The 24,209-nt window shown below is 39.0% G+C and overlaps 1 protein-coding gene across 2 annotated transcripts in view; it reads right to left on the bottom strand.

The window, feature by feature from the left end:
* The window catches only part of UBAP2 (ubiquitin associated protein 2), a 104,544-nt gene that overhangs the window by 57,683 nt on the left and 22,652 nt on the right, over nt 1-24,209 (bottom strand). Inside the window, exons 2-8 of one of the 2 annotated variants that reach the window (XM_036261415.1) lie at nt 21,699-21,758; nt 21,440-21,517; nt 19,407-19,517; nt 14,952-15,102; nt 12,776-12,853; nt 4,578-4,632; nt 2,263-2,366 (exon numbers count right to left, since the gene is read on the bottom strand). In XM_036261415.1, the coding sequence (XP_036117308.1) occupies nt 2,263-2,366; nt 4,578-4,632; nt 12,776-12,853; nt 14,952-15,102; nt 19,407-19,517; nt 21,440-21,517; nt 21,699-21,758 (637 nt within the window). The remainder of the gene's footprint in view (nt 1-2,262; nt 2,367-4,577; nt 4,633-12,775; nt 12,854-14,951; nt 15,103-19,406; nt 19,518-21,439; nt 21,518-21,698; nt 21,759-24,209) is intronic. The other variant, XM_036261416.1, reaches the window with a different exon arrangement.

Genomic DNA, 24,209 nt, shown 5'->3' with positions numbered 1-24,209 from the left:
ACTTGTCTAATCTGGACATTTCACATAAATGAAATCATACAAAATAAAATATATGGTATTTTATGACTGGCTTCTGTCACTTTCAGCATAATGTTTTCAATGTTCATCCATGCTGCAGCATGTATCAGTACTTCATTCTTTTTTATGGTAGAATGGAATCCATCCATTGTATGGATGATAGACATTACACTTACCCATATATCCACTGAAAGACATTTAGTTTTCACTTTTTAGCTATTATGAATTATGTTTCTATGCACACTTGTGTGAACCTAAGTCTTCGATTATCTTGAATATATGTCTAGGAGTTGATTTATTTTTAAATGTTAAACAAATTTAAATACAAGGTATAAATTTAACATGGCCATGATGTGTATTATCCGTTTTCTATGTTACTGAATTCTGTTTTCCAGTATTTTGGCTTAAGACTTTATATTTGTGTAAGATTAATGTGTAATTTCAAATGTTAACACAGAATGTATTGACATAAAGTATCTTCCTATGATATTTTAACATCTATAATAACTATAATTGCAATATCAATATTCCTTTTCTCATAAGTTTATCAATTTTTCAAATTACCATTTATAACTTTTGTTGATCATCTCTATAGTATCTTTGATTTCTAGTTCATTGATTGTGCTTCTGTGATGTAATCTTTTTTTTTTTTACCATGGTTGATGCTATATAGAAGTGTCAAATTATATCTTAATTTTTTTTTTAATCCTTACCTGAGGACATGCTTAGAGAGAGAGAGAGAGAGAGAGAGAGAAACAGAAATGTGAGAAACAGAGATCCACTGATTCTGTACACTCCTGACGAGGGGTCAAACCTGCAACCCAGGCATGTGCCCTGCCCAGAATTGAACAGGCAACCTTTCTTTAAATGGGATGATGCTCAACCAACTGAGACACTCCAGCCAGGCTTAAATTATGTCTTTATAAATACAATCACAGTAATTATTATCATAAACGAATTATCCAAAGAGCTATATTAAATAAACATGACTAATGAACAAATATCTACCAATGAATATTATAAAAGAATCCAAAAACAGCAGGACACAGAAAAACCCGCAAAAACAAGTGTTGCCCCAAACCCATCTATTAACTACCACTTTATCTGGTCAAATTTTAGTGTCTACCATTAGCAATGGTAAGTATTTTCAGTAACAAGTATTCTGCTAAGAAATTCTATAAATCCCTGACACACTGATGGGGGTGGGGGGTAACTTGACTTACCAAGGGGATCACTTTGTAAGTTATATAAATGTCTAGCCACTATGCTGTACAACTGAAACTAATATAATATTGAATGTTGACTGTAATTAAAATATACATTTAATATATTTCTCAGAGTGTAGAAAGGGATACCTTATTATTATTGAGATTTTTTTTTTCTTTATTGATTTTTAGAGAGAGAGGAATGGAGAGGGAGAGAGAGATAGAAACATCGATGAGAGAGAACATCGATTGGTTGCCTCCAGCATGCCCTCGACTGGGGATTGGGCCCACAACCTAGGCATATGCCCTGACCAGAAATCGAACTGGCGACCTCTTGGTGCATGGGTCGATGCTCAACCACTGAGCCACACCAGCCGACCAATCAATGAGATTTATAAGTGAGAGACTTTGGAGGCATAAGAACAAGTTAACAGAGGTAGGACAACAGACTGTTTTTCATTATTCTCCACCAGCACACTCTGATGTCATCTTTATATGCATGTTAATTCAAACACTGAAAATACATCTCTGATAAAGAATAGACACTTGTCCAGCCAGTGTGGCTCTGTAGTTGAGCATCACCCATGCACCAAGAGCTCGCCGGTTCAATTCCCAGTCAGGACACATGCCCAGGTTATGGGCCTGGTCCCCAGTGGGGGGCAATTGATGTTCTCTCTCATTGATGTTGCTATCTCTCTCTCCCTCGCCCTTTCTCTCTCTCTAAAATCAATAAAGGGGAGAAAAAAAAAGAATAGACACTTTCCCTGGCCAGTTTGGATCAGCGGGTTAGAAAACTGGCCCTCAGAATGAAGGGTTTCAGATCTGATTCCCAGACAAGGGAATGTACCTGGGTTTTGGTTTCGGTCCCCAGCACAGGTTGGGGTCCTGCGGGAGGTGGCTGACTGATGTTTCTTTTTCTTTCTGTCTCTTTGTCTCTCTCTCCCCCTCCCTTCCACACTATCTAAAACTCAATGGAAAAATATCCTTGGGGGTGAGGATTAACCAAAAAAGAAAGAAAAAAAAAAGAATAAACACTTACCACTTCCCTCATCTGCACCATTCTGAGCAGCTTCCCAACCTACTGGTTTTGTCCCACACCCATCTATAGATGGAGAATCTGAATAGTCTGCAGGATTAAATGTCCTGGGGTTTGAAATGAAGAATAAAGACAAATGAAGCAATCACCAAAGTCACAAAATTAACTGTACATCATCTTCTACAAAATAAGTCCTGTCCCTTCTAAGAGACACTAAGAAACTTCACCTTCCTTCTCCTATTTAATTATAACTAATTCCTCTTGCCATTAAGATGTAGATCTGAAAAGCAGAATTGCCTAGAAACTTTCCATGCACTCTTATAAGATACCACTGTTTCCCTAAATTGCTGTCCTCTGAATCCTAAAGCAAGTGTGGAGACATAATCATTCTAGGCAGCATGAGGGCTCTATGGAAAGCCCCCCCGAAAACTAAACACACATTTAAACAGGCAACAAGTCTTTCCTTCCCAAGTCAGAATCCAAGTTTGGCTCTGAACCTTTTACAACAGTTATTTATGACCCTTTTTGTATAGAAACAATGGACATAAGTGTTTTTAAAAAGAAACAAAGCCCTGGCCGGTTTTGCTCAGTGGTTAGAGCATCAGCCTGTGGTCCAGAGAGACCTGGGTTCGGTTCCCGCTAAGGGCGCGTACTTCAGTTGCAGTTTGTCCCTGGCCCTGGTTGGTTGTGCGGGTGGCAGCCACTCAATGTGTCCCTTTCACGTTGATGTTTCTTTCTCTCTTCCTCTCTCTCCCTCCCACTCGATCTGAAGAAAAAATGGAAAAATGATAAAAAAAAAAAAAAAAGACGGCCCTGGCCAGTTTGGCTCAGCGGTTAGAGCGTCGGCCTGCGGTCCGGAGAGACCCGGGTTCGGTTCCCGCTAAGGGCACGTACTTCGGTTGCAGTTTGTCCCCGGCCCTGGTTGGTCGTGCGGGTGGCAGCCACTCGATGTGTCCCTTCACGTCGATGTTTCTCTCTCTCTCTCCCTGCCTCTCTCTCCCTCCCACTCTATCTGTACAAAAAATGGAAAAATATCCTCGGGTGAGGATAGAAAAAAAAAAAAAAGAAACAAACAAACAAAAATGTTTTGTTAAATACCTCCTTTATCCCAAACACCCATGACTCAGGTCTAATAACTAGAGTCAAATTAAATACTATCTCTAAAATTTTCACAGAATTTTTTTCTGGCTTAACTGTGATAATATTAACTTTTTAAGAAATCACAAAATAATTTTTTTTTTTTAAGTAAACAGCAATATTCCCAAAACAATTTAAAGCAGTGGTTTTCAACCTGTGGGTCACACCCCTTTGGGGGTGGAACAAACCTTTCACAGGGGTCGCCTAAGACACAACAGTAACAAAATTACAGTTATGAAGTAGCAACAAAAATAATTTTATGGTTAGGGGTCACCACAACATGAGGAACTGTATTAAAGGGTCACAGCATTAGGAAGGTTGAGAACCACTGGTTTAAAGCTATTGGGCTGGGCATGCATGTTTAAGTGTTTACTCCCTGTCTTTTCAATTCTTCCTTTGTCTACAGGGAACTCAGGCAGAAAACAGATAGCAAGAAGTACCACCTGAAGGAAGTGGCCCCCAACAGTGCTAAAGCTATGGAGAAACAAAGGGCTTTTCCAGGAACCAATTCCCTTCTTTTCTTGACTGGAATCTATAAACGGCTTCTGTAAAATGCTTAAAAGCTTTTTTTTCTCCTAAAAATCTTGGGGGAGCTAATATTTTAAAAGCAGCAAAAAGTAAAAGAACAATAAGAAATAATGAAAAAACAACTGATTATACCTTTTATTTAATAAATAACACAGTATGGTCACCATTCACCATTACAATTCAGGAGAAACCTATCACTTTTACATAGATAAACATTGCATTTACTTACCATTCAAAGACAATTACTGGATTTAACCCACATAACTTATGCAGTGGTTTTCAGCAAGGGGTGATTGTGCACCTCCCTCCCAGGGAACATATAGCAACGTCTGGAGACAGTTTTGATTGTCACAACTTGAGAAGGGGTGCTACTGGAATCTAATAGGACAAGGCTAAGGATGTTGCTAAACACCCTACAATGTAAAGGACACCCAACCACCTTAACAAACTTATCTAATCTAAAATGTCTACAGAGTCAAGGCTAGAAACTCTGCTCTAAGGCCCATTGCAATACAATTTTATTTGTACTCCTTTACTTCTGTACTACTTTCTCTGACTCACCAGACTAAATTAGGTATAGAACAGAAAAAGGAAAGCCTGAGAGTAACAACTAGAGAAGGTAATAACTACAAAAATAAGATGGCTACACTTACCCCATGCCTTGGGTTGAGAATCTTCCTGCCCCTCTCCCTCTGCCACGTCCAAATCCTTTAAAAAAAAGTATAGTGTAAAATAATACTTATGTCCCATATAACAACAATTTGACCAACTTTGTTCTATGTACACCTACTCAATATTGTCATTGTTCCTAACAGCACCATAATTTTCTCCAATGCACTCAATCTGCTGGTCCCTACTGAAAAACTACCTACCGTTATTGATTTCAAAGGATAGAAAAAATTTTATCTGCTTGTATTCCATTTGTGATATGTAGCAGTTTAACATAGGCAGGTTATATTATAAAAATAGCATGGGTCTTTTAAAACAAGCTAGTGCAAAAAACATGACATTGTAAAGCCTCTACTATAAAATGAAATGAAAAACATAGAGGAAACTGTTAAGTAAGCTGGGGGTACTGTACTACTCAACACCATTTTTAATACCAGGACTTTAACCTATAACCAAAGTGCCAGCAAGCAAGACAGCTAGCAAGAAGAAAAAGCTTTATTCCATAACTCATTAGCCTTTCTTGATCAAAATCCTAACCTGTGGATTAAATACCTACAGATCTAAATCTATACAACTCTAAGAAGAAAATATAGAGCAAAAGTTTCAGAGCATCCAGTTAATGATTTCTTGGCTATGACACCAATGGCACAGGCAAGTAAGAAAAAAACAGCCCGACTGGTATGGCTCAGTGGTTGAGCATCGACCCATGCACCAAAAGACCACCAGTTTGATTCTGGGTCAAGGCACATGCCCAGGTTGTGGGCCAAATCCCTAGTGGGGGGCATGCAGGAGGAGGCCAATCAATGTTCTCTCCCATCGATGTTTCTATCTCTCTCTCCCTTCCTTTCTTTCTAAAATCAATAAAGGAAAAAATGAATAAAATAAATTAAATTTAATTTAAAAAAGAATAAAACAGACATTAGATATCAATATAAAAAGACACTATGAAAAATAAATTTTAGGACTTCCGGTCAAGATGGTGGCATAGGTAAACGTGGTACCACATCCTCCCACAACCACATCAGAGTTACAACTAAACTACAGAACAACCATCATTCAAAACTGCCTGAAATCAAGCTGAATGGAAGTCCTACAACTATGGAATTAAAGCAGCAGCCACATCCAGACTGGTAGGAGGGGCGGAGGTGAAAGGGACAGCGCGACAGGCTGATCCTATACCCATGTGTGGCGGATAAAAATCAGGAGGGTACCTCGGCTGGGAAAGTCCTTCCTGAGAACTGAGGGGTCCCCGTCCCACACCAGGTGCCCCGCTCAGGGTTCCAGAGCCAGGAAGAGAAGTCCCTATAACTTCTGGCTGGAAAAACCAGCAGGAACTGAGGCTCAGGGAAGCTGAAGCGGCTGGAGCCCCAGGCAGCTCCTTAAAGGGCCCACGCACGGACTTATCAGACCCTCCCCCTCTAAGCTTGGAGGGGAGGCAGCTCAAGGGGCACCAGAGACATACAGGGAAGAACTGAGCTGTTTGGCATTGGAGCGAGGGCTGGAGAGGGGACTTTCTCCAGGACAAACATGCTGTAAGAGGCCTTTGTTCCTTTGGTGAGCCCTTCCCTGGGGCAGCAGACAGCCACCATATCTGGGACTCCAGCAACCTGGCTCACACTGGTAGCCCTGCCCTGGTGACTCCCTGAGGCCCCGCCCCACCCAACTTTCAGGCCCACCCAAGCTGTTGCCACTTGCTTAACCATAGGATTGGCCTGTCTTGGATCCTGCTTCAGGTTTCCTAAATTCTTTCAAATGAGCAGCATCTGGTCTCAGCTAGCCCCATACCTCTCGTTAAGTAATACACGGACACAAACACAGGGAGGCAGCCAAAATGAGGAGACAAAGAAACAGGTCCAAATGAAAGAACAGAACAAAACCCCAATAAAAGAACTAAGCGAAATGAAGATAAGCAACCTAACAGATACTTAGTTCAAAATACTGCTTATAAGGATGCTCAATGAACTCAGTGAGGGCCTCAAGAGCATAAAGAAGGACCTGTCAGAAATCATGGATGCACAGTCAGAATTGAAGGAGGCATTAACTGAAATAAAGAATAATTTACACAGCTTCAATAGTAGAGTACGTAAATCCAAGAAGCAAACCATCGATTTGGAATATAAGGAAGCAAAAAATGCCCAATCAGAACAGCAAAAAGAAAAAAGAATCCAAAAAAATCAGGATAGTGTAAGGAGCCTCTGGGACAGCTTCAAGTGTACCAACATTCGCATCTTGGGGGTGCCAGAAGGAGAAGAGCGAGAACAAGAAATCGAAAACCTGTTTGAAACAATAATCGCAGAAAACTTTCCTAACTTGGTGAAGGAAACAGACATACAAGTCCAGGAAGCACAGAGAGTCCCAAACAAGATGAACCCCAAGAGGCCCACACCAAGACACATCATCATCAAAATGCAAAAGGTTTAAGACAAAGAGAGAAATCTTAAAAGCAGCAAGAGAAAGGCAGCTAGTTACCTACAAGGGAGTTCCCATAAGGCTGTCAGCTGATTTCTCAACAGAAACTTTGCAGGCCAGAAGGGAGTGGCAAGAAATATTCAGAGTGATGAAAAGCAAGAACCTACAACCAAGATTACTCTATCCTGCAAAGCTGTCATTTAGAATCGATGGCCATATAAAGACTTTCCCAGACAAGAAAAAGTTAAGAGTTCATCACCATTAAACCGTTATTATATGAAATAATGAAGGGTCTGTTTTGTTTTTGTTTTTTTTTTTTATTTTTTATCCTCACCCGAGGATATTTTTCCATTTTTTGTACAGATAGAGTGAGAGGGAGAGAGAGGAAGGGAGAGAGAGAGGGAAACATCGATGGAAGGGACACATCGAGTGGCTGCCACCCGCACGACCGACCAGGGCCGGGGACAAACTGCAACCGAAGTACGTGCCCTTAGCGGGAACCGAACCCGGGTCTCTCTGGACCGCAGGCCGGCGATGAAGGGTCTTTTTGAAGAAAAAGATAAAATATATGGCCCTGGCCGGTTTGGCTCAGCGGTTAGAGCGTCGGCCTGCGGTCCGGAGAGACCCAGGTTCGGTTCCCGCTAAGGGCATGTACCTCAGTTGCAGTTTGTCCCCGGCCCTGGTTGGTCGTCCGGGTGGCAGCCACTCGATGTGTCCCTTTCACATCGATGTTTCTCTCTCTCTCTCTCCCTCCTGCTCTATCTGAACAAAGAATGAAAAAGTGTCCTCGGGTGAGGATAAAAAAAATATATATATATATATATATGAACAAACTAAATGGCAATGAATACATACCTATCGACATTGGAATCTACAAACAAAATGAACAGGTATAACAGAAACATTCTTATACATACAGAGAATACTTTGTTGGTTGCCAGATGGGAGGGAGGTTGGGGGAGTGGGTGAAAAAGGTGAAGAGATTAAGAAGTACAAATTCATTGCTAGACTCACAAACCTCAAAGGGCAAGGGGTTGGGGGAGTTGGAAGAAATAAACCAAAGAACTTATATGCATAACCAATGGACACAGACAATAGTGTGGGAAAAGGCGGGAGGGGGGCGGGAGTGGAGAGAGGGGTCAATGGGGGAAAAATGTGGAACAGCTGTAATACACTTTACATTCAACAATAAAGATTTAAAAAAATAAAAAAATAAAATAAAACACGGACTGGAAAAAAAAAAAGAAAAAGAAATTTTAAAAAGACATTATCCATAGAGTACAAAAACAATCTGCAGAATATTTGCGCATCATATATTTGAAAAGGAGTGATAAAGAGACTATATGAAGAACTACAACTCAACAACAAAATGAACAACCCAATTCAAAAATGGGCAAAGGACTTGAATATTTCTTCAGAGAAGATATACAAATGGTCAAAAAGCATTATTAAAAGATTCTCAACATCACTAATCATTAGGGAAACCTGATAACAGAGAGAAAATGTATAGAACATAACAGCAAAGATGTAGAGAAATTGAAACCCTTGCGCTCTGTTTTTGGTAGGAATGCAAAATGTTGCAGTCACTATGGAAAACAGTATGGCAGTTCCCCCCCAAATTAAAAATAGATTACCACATGATTCTGCAATTTCATATTTGGCTATATATCCAAGAAGATTTGAAAATAGGGTCTTAACAAGATATCTGAACACTAATATCAGCCTTATTCACAATAGCCAAAAGGTAGACACAACCTAAGTGTCCATCAGTAGATAAATAGATCAGTGAAATGTGGTATATACATACAGTAGAATATTATTCAGCCTTAAAAAGAAGGAAATTCTGACACATGCTACAACATGGATGAACCTTGAGGACATTGAGCTAAGTGAAACAGGTCAGTTAGAAAAGGACACATATTTTGATTCCATGTATATGAGGTATATAAGAATACCTTTCAAATTCAGAGAAAGGCAGTTGCCAGGAGCTATATAAGCTATGCAAATATAACTAAAATGTATATTAATCATGTATAGTTAACTTATCCAACAGTTTCAGTTAAACTATTAAAAAATATGGTCTTAACAAATCTACTCTATTCCCAGAGATGGAATAGAGGGAAATGCCCTAAAAAGTAAAAGAATCCTAATAACAATGCCTATCAGTGGCTACTGTCTATTGTAACACTGCCAAAAAGCAATGGTTAAAAAAAACCAAACACTACCTTGTCCATATATCCATACAATGAAATGTTATTTAGCCATAAAAGGAAGTACTGATACATGCTACAACAATGATGAACCTTTAAGACATTAAGCTAGGTGAAAGAAAGTGAAACAAATGCCCTGGCCAATTTGGCTCAGCGGTTAGAGCCTGGGAACCAGAGAATCCCGGGTTTGGTTCCCATTAAGGGCACGTACCTCGGTTGCAGTTTGTTCCCCGCCTCAGTTAGGGTTGTGCGGGTGGCAACCACTCATGTCTCTCTCATGTCGATGTTTCTCTCCCTTTCTTCCCCACTCTCTCCTTCCTACTCAGTCTGAAGATAAATGCAAAAATGTCCTCGGGTGAGGATAAAAAAAGAAAGTGAAATAAACAAACAAAAAACACTATAGGATTCTATTTACATGTTATGTCCAGAATAGGGAATTCTATACAGACAGAAAGTTGATTACTGGCTGTTTATTGCTAGGGTGTGGTATGAGGACGATAGAGAAACTGGAAATTGATAAAGTGTACAGAATTTCTTTTTGAGGTGATCAAATATTCTTTTTTTTTTCTGTTTTTGGTACGTGCCCCTAGTGGGAACTGAACCTAGGACTCTCTGGTCCGCAGGTCGACGCTCCAACTGCTGAAACAAACCAGCCAGGGCAATCAAAATATTCTTAAATTGATGATGGTGATGGTTGCATAATTCTATAAACACACTGAAAATCACTGAATTATATAATTTAAATGGATGAATTATATGGTATGTAGATAATATCTCAAGAATAGTTTCTTTTTTGCTATAATGAACACTGTTACCAAGAAAGAAAGCAAAAGAAAAAACATAATTGCTCTTCATAAACGGGTTCGTGTGCACCCATGACGAAAGAGAATTAATTTCAATGGTATTCATGTGGCAAATTGCGCTAACAGTGGTTAAATATTAAATAAATATCGGCAAAACTTTAAAAAGGGATTCTGATAAGAAATCATTAAATGATTAAATGATATCTAAAATACTTGAACCAGAAAGCAAGATGTGCATAAAAGAGAAGAGAGGGTTTTATAAAAGAAATATATATTCACCCAGCCGGTGTGGCTCAGCGGTTGAGCATCAACCTATGCACCAAGAGGTCACCAGTTCGATTCCCAGTCAGGGCACATGCCCAGGATGTGGGCCTGATCCCAGGTGGGAGGGGGGCATGCAGGAGGCAGCCAATCGATGTTCTCTCTCATCGATGTTTCCATCTTTCTCTCCCTTTCCCTCTCTTTCTAAAAATCAATAAAGAAAATCTTTTTTTTTTTTTTTTATCCTCACCTGAGAACATTTTTCCATTTTTGTTCAGGTAGAGTGGGAGGAAGAGAGAGGGAGAGAGAGAAACATCGACGTGAAAGGGACACATCGAGTGGCTGCCTCCCGCATGACCCCAACTGGGGCTGGGGACAAACTGTAACCGAGGTACGTGCCCTTCGTGGGAACTGAACCCGGGTCTCTCTGGACCACAGGCCGACACTTTAACCGCTGAGCCAAACCGGCCAGGGCAAAGAAAAACATTTTTAAAAAATGAACTATAGCCCTGGCCGGTTTGGCTCAGCGGTTAGAGCGTCGGCCTGTGGTCCAGAGAGACCCGGGTTCAGTTTCCGCTAAGGGCATGTACTTTGATTGCAGTTTGTCCCCAGCCCTGGTTGGGTCGTGCGGGTGGCAGCCACTTGATGTATCTCTCTCACATCGATGTTTCTCTTTCTCTCTTCCTCTCTCTCCCTCCTGCTCTATCTGAATAAAAAATGGGAAAATGTCCTCAGGTGAGGATTAAAAAACAAACAAAAACCTACTTTAAAATATTTCTGCCGAGCCCTGGCCAGTTTGGCTCAGCGGTTAGAGCGTCGGCCTGCGGTCCGGAGAGACCCGGGTTCGGTTCCCGCTAAGGGCACATACTTCGGTTGCAGTTTGTCCCCGGCCCTGGTTGGTCGTCCGGGTGGCAGCCACTCGATGTGTCCCTTCACGTCGATGTTTCTCTCTCTCTCTCCCTTCCTCTCTCTCCCTCCTGTACTCTATCTGTACAAAAAATGGAAAAATATCCTCGGGTGAGGATAAAAAAATAAATAAAATATTTCTGCCGAGAAAGAAGGAATAAAAGAAACATACAAAGCAAAATAGCTAAAAACTTTAAGTACTGTTAAATAAAAGTGAGGGGACATGGGGTTCATTTAACTACTCTCTCCACTTTTTTTCTATATTTAAAATTGGTCATAATAAAAAAGTCCAGAACAGGGAATAATAATTAAAATCTATTTGATAATTCCAATCTTATTTTGACTGTGCCTGGCAAATTCGTACATAATTTTGTCCTTTTCTGATCTCTGGAAATCATTTACCTTGGCCCATAGAGTAGAGGTTTAGTAAATTATTGTTAGATGAATAAACAGATAAGAGAGTTGGTAGTATATGTACTACCTGCATTATTTCTATGCATAGTGTTTCTGAAAAAGTCTGTCACTATAAAATGCTCATTTAGAGAAGAGTCACAAGTGCATTGAATAATGGATCAAACACAATGTGAGTTAATTCAGGTAGCCCCTCCACTGAATCAAAACAGGGTCTATACATTATTACGTCATGTATTTGATTTCAGAATCTTGAGGAAATTCAGTAAGGACTCTAAGGTATATGAAACTACATTCTTTTTTTAAAAAAATCCTCACCTGAAGACGTTTATTGATTTTAGGGAGAGAGAAAGGGGGGAGAGAGAGAGGAGAAGAGGGGGGGAGGGAAGGGGAGAGGGAGAGTGAGAGAAACATCGATCAGTTGCCTTCCCTACCACTCAGACTGGGGATTGAAACTACAACCTAAGTATGTGCCTTGACCAGAAATCAAACCTGAAACCTTTACATGTATGGGATAATGCTCCAACCAACTAAGCTATCTGGCTAGGGCAAAACTACATTCTTTTTTAATCCTCACTCGAGGACATTTTTGCATTTATCCTCAGACAGAGCAGGAGAGAGAGAGGGGGAAAAAAGAGAGAAAAAAAAATCGATGTGAGAAAGACACAGTGACTGGTTGCCACCCACACGACCCCAAACAGAGTGGGCACAAACTGCAACCGAGGTACGTGCCCTTAGCAGAAACTGAACCCGGCACTCTCTGGTCCACAGGCCGATGCTCTAACCGCTGAGCCAAACTGGCCAGGGCCAAAACCATATTCTTAAAGTGACATCCCAAATTAATAAATGTTAAGAAATGATCACTAACAGAAAATGGGAGGAGGGAAGGAAATAATCAATGGGCAAATAATTTTAATTTTAAAACCAGTGGGTAGTCCTGGCAGGGTGGCACAGCTGGGTGGAACGTTGTCCTATACACAGCTCATTTGAAAATAACCAATAGGTTTCCTCAAAATTACATGATCCAAACACTTTATTCATTTATACACCAGTAAATGAATCAAAAGATTTCAGAAGTTGAACCATTCTCTCAGAGTACACTGTCACCTTAAAGCCCAGTACAGCAAACAGCCTGTCTCCTTCTTCCGATCACAAGCATCTCCTTCTCCTTCATTGTCTTACCTCTACCACGGGTTCGCTTGCCACGGTCCGAAATCTTGTCCCCTTGATTGCAATCAATTCCATTCTCTTCACCTCTAACTAAGAAATAAAAGAGCACCTCTTATAATCATACCAGATGGCTATCAAAGGCAAGAACAAAAACACTTTTTTAAAAAGGCTAAAATGTAATCAAAGGGTTAAAAAAAATAGAGGAAAAACAAAAGTGGCTCAAAAACTGAGTAATAGCACATCTTTCTAATTAATGCATAGGTGAAAAATCCTAAAAAGAAATTAAAATGACATACCACTTTTTCTTTCTTCAATTTGGACTTGCCCTCCCCTAAAGTAAGTTTCCTTCAAAAAGCCATTTTCATTATTCAACTATGTAATATACCACAAATTTAATCACTGGTTAGGTTTAAGGTCTGGAAAGGCATAGAATAGCAAAATAACACCACCAAGAAAATATAGAGCTATTGAAGAAATCACTGTTAGAGATAGGTTTTTCTGTCCAGAAGATGCTAAAAGATTTTTCTTCTTTTCATACCTATATTGGCATTAATGATTCTACATAATACAGAAATTTTATGAGTGATATTGGCACAGCTTGTTCCCCTGATCTCTTTCAGGGATTAACTCCTATAAATTGTCATTGAGGAACCACTCCATTTAAATCTGCCACACCACACCCAGCCAGTGTGGCTCAGTGGAATGAACTTTGTCCCATGGATGGGGAGGTCCTGGTTTGATTCCTGGTTGGGGTACATGCCCGGGTTGCGGACTTGGTCCCCGTTGGGGGCATGCAAGAGGCAACCAAATGATGTATTTCTTTCACATCGGTATTTCTATCGCTCTCTCCCTTCCCTCTCTAAAAAAAAAAAAAATAATCAATAAAAATAAATTTAAATAAATTTGCTACACCTCTCCCTATAATCCCCACCCCTCTGCTCTTATTTTTCCCCTAACATAATTTCTACAAAACACCATTAAAATATATTAATATGAAATATGTTACTTTTTTATTGTTACATCTCACTCTACCTCCATTAAAATGTAAGTTTTAGGAGGGCAAAGATTTCTGAATCATTCATTGCTTTATGCCTATAAGAGAACTTGCTACTAGTAGGTACTCAATAAATATTCATGGAATAAACTAGCAAAAGTCTATAAGGTGAGCCCTGACTGGGTGGCTCAGTTGGTTGGAGCATTGTCCTGTATGCCAAAAGGTTGTGGGTCTGATTCCCAGTCAGGGCACATAACTAGGTTGCGGGTTTGATCCCCGCTCAGGGCACATACAGAAGGCAACGGATCAATGTTTCTCACATCGATGTTTCTCTTTTACTCTCTCTCTCTTTTTCTCTCAGATCAATAAATATAGCCTCACGTGAGGATAAGAAAAACAGTTTCTACAGTGATATGTTTAAAACTTACATTTTACTCATTCATAATTTAGCTACTTTGGCATGTCTATACAGGAGGTTGTCATTTTCAGAAAATCATGACAAAATCTGGGTCAAATGTAAAGTTTAGAGAAAATCTTCCCTATTCAACAACACACTTAATTTAACCTTTGCCTATACCATGAGTATCTCTAGGTGGGGAAGAATAAACAGATTCATCTATCAGTGAATGAAAATCCTCCTTTAAAATTAGAGGATTCACAACCTGAGTCACAACAGAAGGCAGTCTTAATACACAATACAACTACCTGCAGCCCAGGTCAATGCTGATATAAAATTGCATCAGTTACTAAGTTAACTAAGTAGTTCATAAGAATTCAAATGTTAACATTAAAAACAAATGGCATATTGAGATAGTGGATTTATGGGCATTCATTGGACCAGTTTTTCAGATTTTCAATATGCATGAAAATTTTCATCATAAAAAGTTGAAGAGAGCCCAAACCAGTGTAGCTCAGTGAGTTAAGAATATTGTCCCATGCACGTGAAGGTCAAAGGTTCAGTTCCTGGTCAGGGCATGAACCTGGGTTGCAGGTTCCATCCCTTGGCCCTGGTGGGGGCGAGTGCAGGGGACAACCAATTCATGTTTCTTTCTCATATCTATGTCTGTCTCTCTCTCTCTCTCTCTTTCGCCCCCTCCCTCCCTCCTTCCCTTCCACTCTCTTTAAAATCAATGGAAAAATATCCTCGAGTGAGAATTAAAAAAAAAAAAGTTGAGTAGAAAGGTCTATACTTACACTCTCTCCGATTGCCACCTCTTCCTTTCCGGTTGTTGTTTACACGTCCACGACTCACTTCTTTCTCACTTTTCTTCTCTCTATTCTCTTTGTTTTCTGAACTTTCTTTTCCAAAATTCTTCTTCTTCCCCCCTACAGTCTCCCATGAAGTCTACCGAAAATAAGAGTTGTCATTTTCAGAGTTGTCATTCAAAGTACGTGCAATTATCAAGAGTAGGTGCATGCATCTTCCAAAACTAATAACCCATGACTTGCAGCTTGCTTTCCTATCATTTTAATTCTTTTCCATATAGTTCTCCTTTCTGATGATAAAGACGGCAAACCTCTTGCTAAGCTCCTTTGCTATATAGAGCACAAAAGATTACAGCAACTAGCTGAATTGACACCATATTATATGTTGTTTCACCAAAAAGCCTTTTCGTATAGTGACTTCAGGATAAAGTAAATGTAATTCCCCCAAGTTCCACTCTATGCCACCCTCACATACCTCAGTAGTAAGGTTTAAATCTATTAAATACACAGATTAGCTCAAAGATTACAAAATTACATAAAATGATGCCCTAAGCCCTGGCCGATTTTGCTCAGCGGTTAGAACGTTGGCCTGCGGTCCAGAGAGACCCGGGTTCAGTTCCCGCTAAGGGCACGTACCTCGGTTGCAGTTAGTCCCTGGCCCTGGTTGGTTGTGCAGGTGGCAGCCACTTGATGTGTCCCTTTCACGTCGATATTTCTCTCTCTCACTCTCTTTCTCTCTCTCCCTCCCACTATCTGAACAAAAAATGGAAAAATGTCCTCGGGTGAGGATAAAAAAAAATGATGCCCTAAATTCTCAGGAATACAGCTTTCCCTATGCAGTTATACAAAGTAACCATCAAAAAAATTTTAATAGATGAATAAAATTTTGGGTTAGTTTTTTTTTTTTTTATATAAAGTTAAGTATCCTAAGTTTAACCTCAAAGACTTGTTCTAATGAGAAGTCAATTATTTATATAACCTCCCTTCTCTACCTCTCCTCTAACGGTGATACCAAATCAAATCATACCATATACAGGATAGGGCAAAAGTAGGTTTACAGTTATGAGTACACAAAAGTGTTTATTCTTGTATATTATTATTAATCATTGTATTATTTTCCATACGAACATCTATAAACCTACTTTTGCCCCACCCCGTATTTAAAAATTGCTGATAAAAGAATGAGACAATATGTTCTTGTGAATGTAAGTAGCAGGATATCAATCAGGATGTGTTACTAGAAAATTGCAAAACTGGTCCATTTGTTATTATTTTGTTTTTCATAATCTACCTTATTTCACAAAAGATTTGAAGTTATTCAATCCCCAAAGTATGAGCAATAGCGATTTTAAGCTTAAAAGAAAAAAGCTAAAGAAATTACTAACATTGTAGATCCAAATAAACATAAGCACTAGAAATTAATACACTGAAATTAAGAGATATAGCTAAATTATTTCCAAAACAGTGGAGGTCAAATTTAAAACATTTTTAAAAGAAAAACTTTTGATATCTATAAACCTCTGATGAACTCATGTGAAAATGATCAGATGTGAAAAATTGCAAATTAAAACAAGTTATTTTCCACCTCCAATGTTTGATAAAGATCTTTTTTATTTCAGCCCTCACCCAAGGATATTTTTCCACTGATTTCCAGATGGAGGAGCAGAGGGGAGAGAGAGAAAGAGATTGGTTGGTTGCCTCCCGCACAACTCCAACCAGGGCCAGAGATTGAACCTCAACCGAGGTACATGCCCTTGACCGCAATCAAACCCGCGACTCTTTGGTCCATCAGCCAACACTCTAACCACTGAGTGAAACCGGCCAGGGCTAAGTTAGGACATTTAAATATATTTGACCTTTATCGCTTTCTGCATTGCTTTTTTAATTAGAAAGAACAATAAAACTTATTTATTCCAGAAAATATTCCAGTGTACAAATACAATTTATTATGCTCACTAATATGAATAAACAAGACAATTATGTAAGACAGAATCTTGTCCTCTTAACAAGAGGTCCTGGAAAATTTATACACAGTAGGGATGAGCATAAGGTAGGGGTGTGTGTGTGTGTGTGTGTGTGTGTATGAATTTAAAATGTCTTTATACTGCCAGACCTAAAAGTACATAATCATTATAAAGGGACAGACTTTCTATGTAAAACATTTGAAAGAGAGAAACATCTTACTCCATTTCATTCAGCAAAGGATGGGTTTGTGAACTCTACAAAGAGTCTACTAAGAACTTATTTGTGGGGGAAAGTAGAAAAGGAACCTTTAAGGGGCAATTGGTTTAACACCACAGTAAATGCCAAAGAGAATATCACTTATTTTTGCACAACAGTCTACAAGCATACAGGCCTTCAAAGTAAAAAAGTTACGTAGATTTTCAACATAACTGTCAACCTTCGTCATCTGTATTTGGCTACTTGTAGAATAGGTCTGAAGAAAGTCCAACAGAAATGGTTCACCCAGACATCACATTTAATAATCAGAAAAGCAGCTTTTCCAGACCAGCTCATTCAAAAAAATTCTCCTACCCCTCATACAAAACACAAACAAATTAACTTACAAAATATATATTCTCAGGTGAGGATTAATAACAACAAAATCATGAACAGGTCCACTTGACATTTTTTCAAAGTAATAATTTCATTTCAGAAGACTATGGCACAAAGTAAAGTTAGTCAATAGGACAAAGTTTGTTTTCATGACTTATTTTTTTTAAATGTTTTTATTGCTTTTTTTAGAGTGTGCGCAAGGGGGAGAGAGATAGAAACACTGATGTGAGAGAGAAGCATAAATCAGCTGCCTCCTGCATGCATGTGCCCTGACTAGGATGACACTCAATCCACTGAACCACACAAGCCGGGCTCATGGCTTTACCTTTAATTTTATTTTTTCCTTTATTGATTTTAGAGAGAGAGGAAGTGAGAAGAAAAGAGAGATAGAAACATTGATTGGCTGCCTCCTGCATGCCTCCCACTGGGGATCGGGCCCACAAGCTGGGCATGTGTCCTGACCGGGAATCAAACCGGCGACCTCTTGGTGCATGGTACGACACTCAATCCACTGAGCCACATGAGCTGGGCAGCAGTTCATTTTTATACAGCCTATCCCTAAAACTGAGAACCTGATTAAACCTAAGCACTGACAAGGAAGGCACTTTTTTTTTTTTTTTTATCCTCACCCGAGGACATTTTTTCATTTTTTGTTCAGGTAGAGTGGGAGGGAGAGAGAGGAACAGAGAGAGAGAGAGAAACATCGATGTGAAAGGAACACATCGAGTGGTTGCCACCCGCACAATCGACCAGGGCCGGGGACAAACTGCAACCGAGGTATGCGCCCTTAGCGGGAACCAAACCCGGGTCTCTCAGGTCCGCAGGCCGACGCTCCAACCGCTGAGCCAAACCGGCCAGGGCGCACTTTTAAATTTTTTTCTTTAATCCTCACCTGAGGACATGGGGTTTTTTTGTTTTAGAGAGAGAGAAAGGGAGAGGGAGATGGGGGGAGGGGAGAAACATCAATGTGAGAGAGAAATATCAACTGACAGCCTTCCATACATACCCCCACCCAGGACCGGGAACTGAATCCACAACTCAGGTATGTACCCTGATCAGGAATTGAACTGGCAACCCTTCAGTGCACAGACACTCAACCAACTGAGCCACTCTGGCCAGGCAAAGTAGGCACTTTTTGTTGTGTTCATCTTTGTACCCCCTTTTCGATAAATTACTATTTGTTTTAATCTGCTCTGAAGTGATCTACTCAATGTAAAAATACAAATGAAATACTGTGCAGTCTCCACATAGGAATCAAAAGATTAGGGCTGATAACTGCTTGGTGTGGCTTTAGTTGTACCCTTCCTAAAATAAAAGACATGAGCTCTACGGTGCCTGCACTCAATCCACTGAGCCACATGAGCCGGGCAAATTGTCCTCAAATTTTACTAAGCTTAAAACAAACAAACAAAAAACTTTTCTCCTTTTATATATCTGTCAAACTGTCATGAAAATGTGTCTGTAGAATATTCACACATATGTAAATAGATATACCAGCAAATCCTGGTTTTCTATTAGTCTAGAGATATAAGAGAATAGTAAGAGGTGACCAGTGAGATGAAGAAACAAATATGAGCAATGGATCCAAGAGAAGTTTTTCTCAGGTGGTGAAAATGTCCACAGGCCCAGAGATTTTTGGAAACCATATAAGACTGGAGCAGATGACCAAGTTCTCTTTTGAGTCCTCAGATTCTACAACTTCATGAAGAAACCATATATAACAAAACAGTCATTTCAGGTTAGTGTTCTTTCTGGAATTTAAAATATGGAATGGCACCCACAATACCCTCCACCTCCACCCCAAATAAGGTTAATTTTAAAATGCAATATGGGATTGGGAACAAATCTTAGCAGTGCAAATCAATTAATAACACTTAATAATCGTACCGTGTCTGAATTCCCTTCTAGCAATATATTGATAGCTTTGTTCACATCTCCATTACAGTCATGTAGAGCCACTATGCATTCATCCTGATTTTTTCCTGTCACTTCCATAAGCTGTTGAAATTATAAGAAAAGGGTTAGGGAGACCCAAAAAATGGTACTTATAGTAATTTTAAGATTCTTCTCCATAAAGACAGAAATCATTTCATTCTTCCATGTGAAGATGGCCTCTTCTATACTCTGAACTTTTATCTGTTTTGTCTGTGGCCACCCCATGTCTTTTCACCAATATCAGAAGAGTCAAACTATGAATCAATCCTCCTTCAAGCTGACCAATATAAGATTATTAATCAGCAGCACACACATATGTATAGACCAACATCTTCAGAATACTCTGGATCAGTTACTCAAACTCATTCCACAGCCTGGATTCCTAAAATTCTAAACTACACAAATATTAAGTGGGACTATATGTTTCCCAAAGACCAAGTGTATATGGCCACCATTAAAAGAACATCCAGTCCAACTATTTTGCACAGTGACAAAGTTCCTCACATAGGCTATTACTGTTTGGATTATAACATATGTCAACACCTAAGGTCTCACAAGGAATTCTGCAGCTATCACAAAACTCACTCCTAGATATATTATGTTTTCGAGCAGATTCCACAAGGTGCTATGTTTGAAGCAATCAAAGAAATCTCCTTGGTGCATTCTCTTTAACACGGAAGATTAAGCTACTTAACATTTTCATCACAAGGAACAATCAGATTAGGCACAATACAGGTTTCTCAATCATCAATTAACAAATGTATGATTTAAGTATCTGTTGTATTTTAACTGTGTTTAACTATTTTAGTATGTACTAGCTGCAGTTCCAAATAGTTTGACCCCAACATTTGAAGTTACCTCTCTGAAGTCAAAAAACTAATTAATAGAAAAGCCTACCTAGAATCCGGGTCTCCTGATCTCATAAATACTGCTCTTTGTACTACACCATCTGTCTCTCTCGTTTCCTCCCTATATTAAACAGCAAAAAGTTCTATATACTCTTAGAGCTTTCCATTATACTTCGGTCCTTAGATATCTACTACTAATGTCAGATTTTTATCAGTGATCTGGACTAACCCAATATGCAATTGCTAAGAAGCACATTAAGTATCAAAATCCCTCCAGTGATTGGATCAGTAACAGACAGAACTAAAATTAGCACTTAAAACTCTGAACTCCTGAACCAGTGACTTCTCTTGTGTATCTGCTATGCTATTCAGATAAAAAGCAATATAACTTATAGTGTGTCTCAAATTGTACATAAATCTCATTCCAGAGAATAAGTACTATAATTTTTAATAAATTCTTTTGTGCCCTTCCAAAAATATTATCATTAGTCTGATGACAGAAACTATAAGAACAAAGATTTTACACAGTAAAAGGCTAAAGAGTTCACTGCAGCATATTCACTTCATGGAACAATTATTAGTAGACCTCCATCAAGGTCTGAACTGAGGTAAGGGTTATAGTAGCTTGGTTTCTAAAATCTTGAAGGGAAAAGAAGTGTTATCAGAAAAAAAATTTTGAAATTAAGATTATGTTATCCAAAAGTCCTCTCATTAAAATTCTAAATGTAGACATCATCCTAAAATTTAATTTTATACTTTTCTATGTTTCACTCGCCACCATGTTTGAAAGGGCAATTAAATTCTTCTTTAACATTAAACGAAATTTTCTGAGAACTTGCCAAAAACTAAATATACTTTCTATATAAAAGTATAGACAATGTCAATGTGCTTTCACAAAAGTCTAGCTCATTGTTCATATTTAACACTAGTAACTCAAAGATTCTGCTGCCAAGAGGAGGTACATACTCAATTCCTTCATTCTAGCCAATACAGGTATTTAATCACAAGTTCAAAATACAATTAAGTTAGAGTTAAGCAAGAAGCATATTTTAAAATTAAAATCTCTAATAAAATTATCTTTTAAAACATAACAAAAATAGATTACAAAGATGATAATATCCTTTGCCAGAAACATACCTGTTTAACTTTAGCCTCAAATTCCAAATCATTTTTATCAAAGATCACTTGAGCGAGACGCATCTGTTCAGCTGTTGCCTAAAAAGTACAAACAATTGTTAAAGATTTGAGTACCAAAAATATGTTGGATGCCAAATATCTGATGCAAAACAGATAAAAGCTCTCAAGCACTCCAGCACTATGGTAATATAAAACATATACAACCTGCACGCATAAAGTAAATAAGTATCAAATTAAATAATGTAAAGGTTCTATTTACTTGGCTAAATGACCTAAAGTTGTTGTTCATCTTCATTGACTCATTTGAATTTTCTTTCCCCTGGGGAGATAGGAATAACCAACACAAGAGTAAGTGGAAGAATAGGAAACTGAAAATAAACAACTGCCAGGACACAGGCTTAGAGCCAGCCTTACTGTCAAAAAGGCAAAAAAGCTCTGCTGTGAACTCTAAAAAGTATCATGGTCAGTTCTGAAGAAAAAAGGTTATATGGCCCTGGCCAGTTTGGCTCAGCGGTTAGAGCGTTGGCCTGCGGTCCGGAGAGACCCGGGTTCGGTTCCCGCTAAGGGCACGTACTTCGGTTGCAGTTTGTCCCCGGCCCTGGTTGGTCGTGCGGGTGGCAGCCACTCGATGTGTCCCTTCACGTCAATGTTTCTCTCTCTCTCTCCCTCCCACTCTATCTGTACAAAAAATGGAAAAATATCCTCGGGTGAGGATAAAAAAAAAAAAAAAAAAAAAAAAAAAGGTTATATTCATCTAAATAAAATTTACTTTTAAAGTTACTCTCTTTTTTGTTTGTTTTGTTGTTAATCCTCACCCGAGGATATTTTCCCATTGATTTTTAGACACAGTGGAAGGGAAGGAGGAGGAGAGAGAGAAATATAAATGTGAGAGAGACACATCGACTGGTTACCTCCCTCAGGACCCCGACTGGGGCCAGGGATAGAACATGCAACCCAGTATGTGCCCTTGACCAGAATCAAACCCGACACTTTTTGGTCTAAGGGCCAACGCTCTAGCTGCTGAGTCAAACCAGCCAAGGCCAGTTACTCTTTTATAATTGCAATAAAAAAGAGTTTTAACAAAAATTTTAAAAAAGAAACTTTCAAATATGAAATCAGTCAGTTCTGCAGAAAACTTTTTTTTACTGTTTTATTTTTTTAATTAATTTATTTTTGTTACAGATATTTCTTTTTCCCCCACTGATTCCCCGCCTCTTCCCCGCCCTGTCCCCAGCTTTGTTGTCCATGTCCATTGTTCATGCATACAAGCATGTAAGTTCTGTGGTTTATGTCTCTACCACCACCTCCTGTTCTGGGGATTGTCAGTCCCCACTTCCACATCTCTGGGACTACCCTATTCCTCAGACTGTTATGTTCATTATATTCCACAAATAAGTTGAGATCATATGATACTTGTCTTTCTGTTTGGCTTGTTTTGCTTAGGATAATACTTTCCAGGTCCCCCCATGTCATCTCAAAGGATAAGAGATCTTTCTTTCTTATAGCTGCATAGTACTCCATTGTGTATATGTACCACAGCTTTTTTATCCATTCGTCTACTGGTGGACACTTGGGCTATTTCCAGATCTTAGCTATTGTAAATAGTGCTGCTATAAACATGGGGTACATATATTCTTTCTGACTGGTGTTTCAGGCTTCTTAGGGTATACTCCTAGAAGTGGGAGAGAAAACTCTTTTCCATTTGCTTTTTTAACTGAAAACTCTTTTTTAAAAAATTAAATTACTTAATTTATAAGGTTTCATTTTGTGGTGATTTTTTTTTTTTTAATTTATTTTCTTTATTGCTTTTAGAGAGAGAGGAAGGGAAAGGGAGAGAAGAGATAGAGACATCAATGAGAGAGAACATCGATTGGCCACCTCCTACATGCCCCGACTGGGGACTGGGCCCACAACCTGGGCATGTGCCCTGACTGGGAATCGAACCAGTGACCTCTTCGTGCATGGGTCAATGCTTAACCACTGAGCCACACCGGCTGGGCTGTTTTGTGGTGTTTTTAAGAGTAATAAATTAGAAAGGTATGAAAAAAGCTACTCTTTTATGCAGTGAGTTAATAGTAATATAGCAATTTGGTTTCTTAGCTTTGACAAAGATTTCATGGTTATGACAACAGGGCAACTATGTGAGGAGTATACAGGAACTCTCTGTTCTATCTCTACAACTTTCTGATAAATGTAAAAATACTCCCAAATGGTCCCCCCCCCCAAATTTATGACTCTTGTTAGCTAAAATTTATATTAACTCCCAAAATAAATGGTTAAAAAGTTAAACAGTTCAAATTACTGAATGATCCCCACAAGAGCTAAGAATAAACAAGTTTTTTCTTCTCTGCTTTAAATACATATATATTTCAAATAATCTCTAGTCCATGTGGGTGGTTGATTATACAAGATTCAGCTAGCTTTGTCCTGTTCTCTCCAATCTAATGGCCAATCCCTTCAAACCAACCTATGCCTATCCGTTGTGACCTCAGTTGAACTGCTACAATGCTACACCATTACAACCAGAAAAATGTTTGTACACAAAGTCAGTGTCTACACATATGGCCAATTTAACCTCAAATGTTACCCAGCGTATACAGGCCCTTACATATATACTTTCACTATAACTACCTGCACATTAGACAATCATTTCCCTGACCCATAACCAACTGAGAAGTCCCAGTGCTAGAGCCAAAAGTACCAAAGGCATGAAATGACTGAAAATGAAAAAATCAAAGGGAAGATGAGCTGTGGAAAGATGGCACTGCCC

This window comes from Molossus molossus, unplaced genomic scaffold, assembly GCF_014108415.1.
Source record: "Molossus molossus isolate mMolMol1 unplaced genomic scaffold, mMolMol1.p scaffold_m16_p_14, whole genome shotgun sequence".
NCBI lineage: Eukaryota > Metazoa > Chordata > Mammalia > Chiroptera > Molossidae > Molossus > Molossus molossus.
This window is presented reverse-complemented; position numbering and strand designations above follow the sequence as displayed.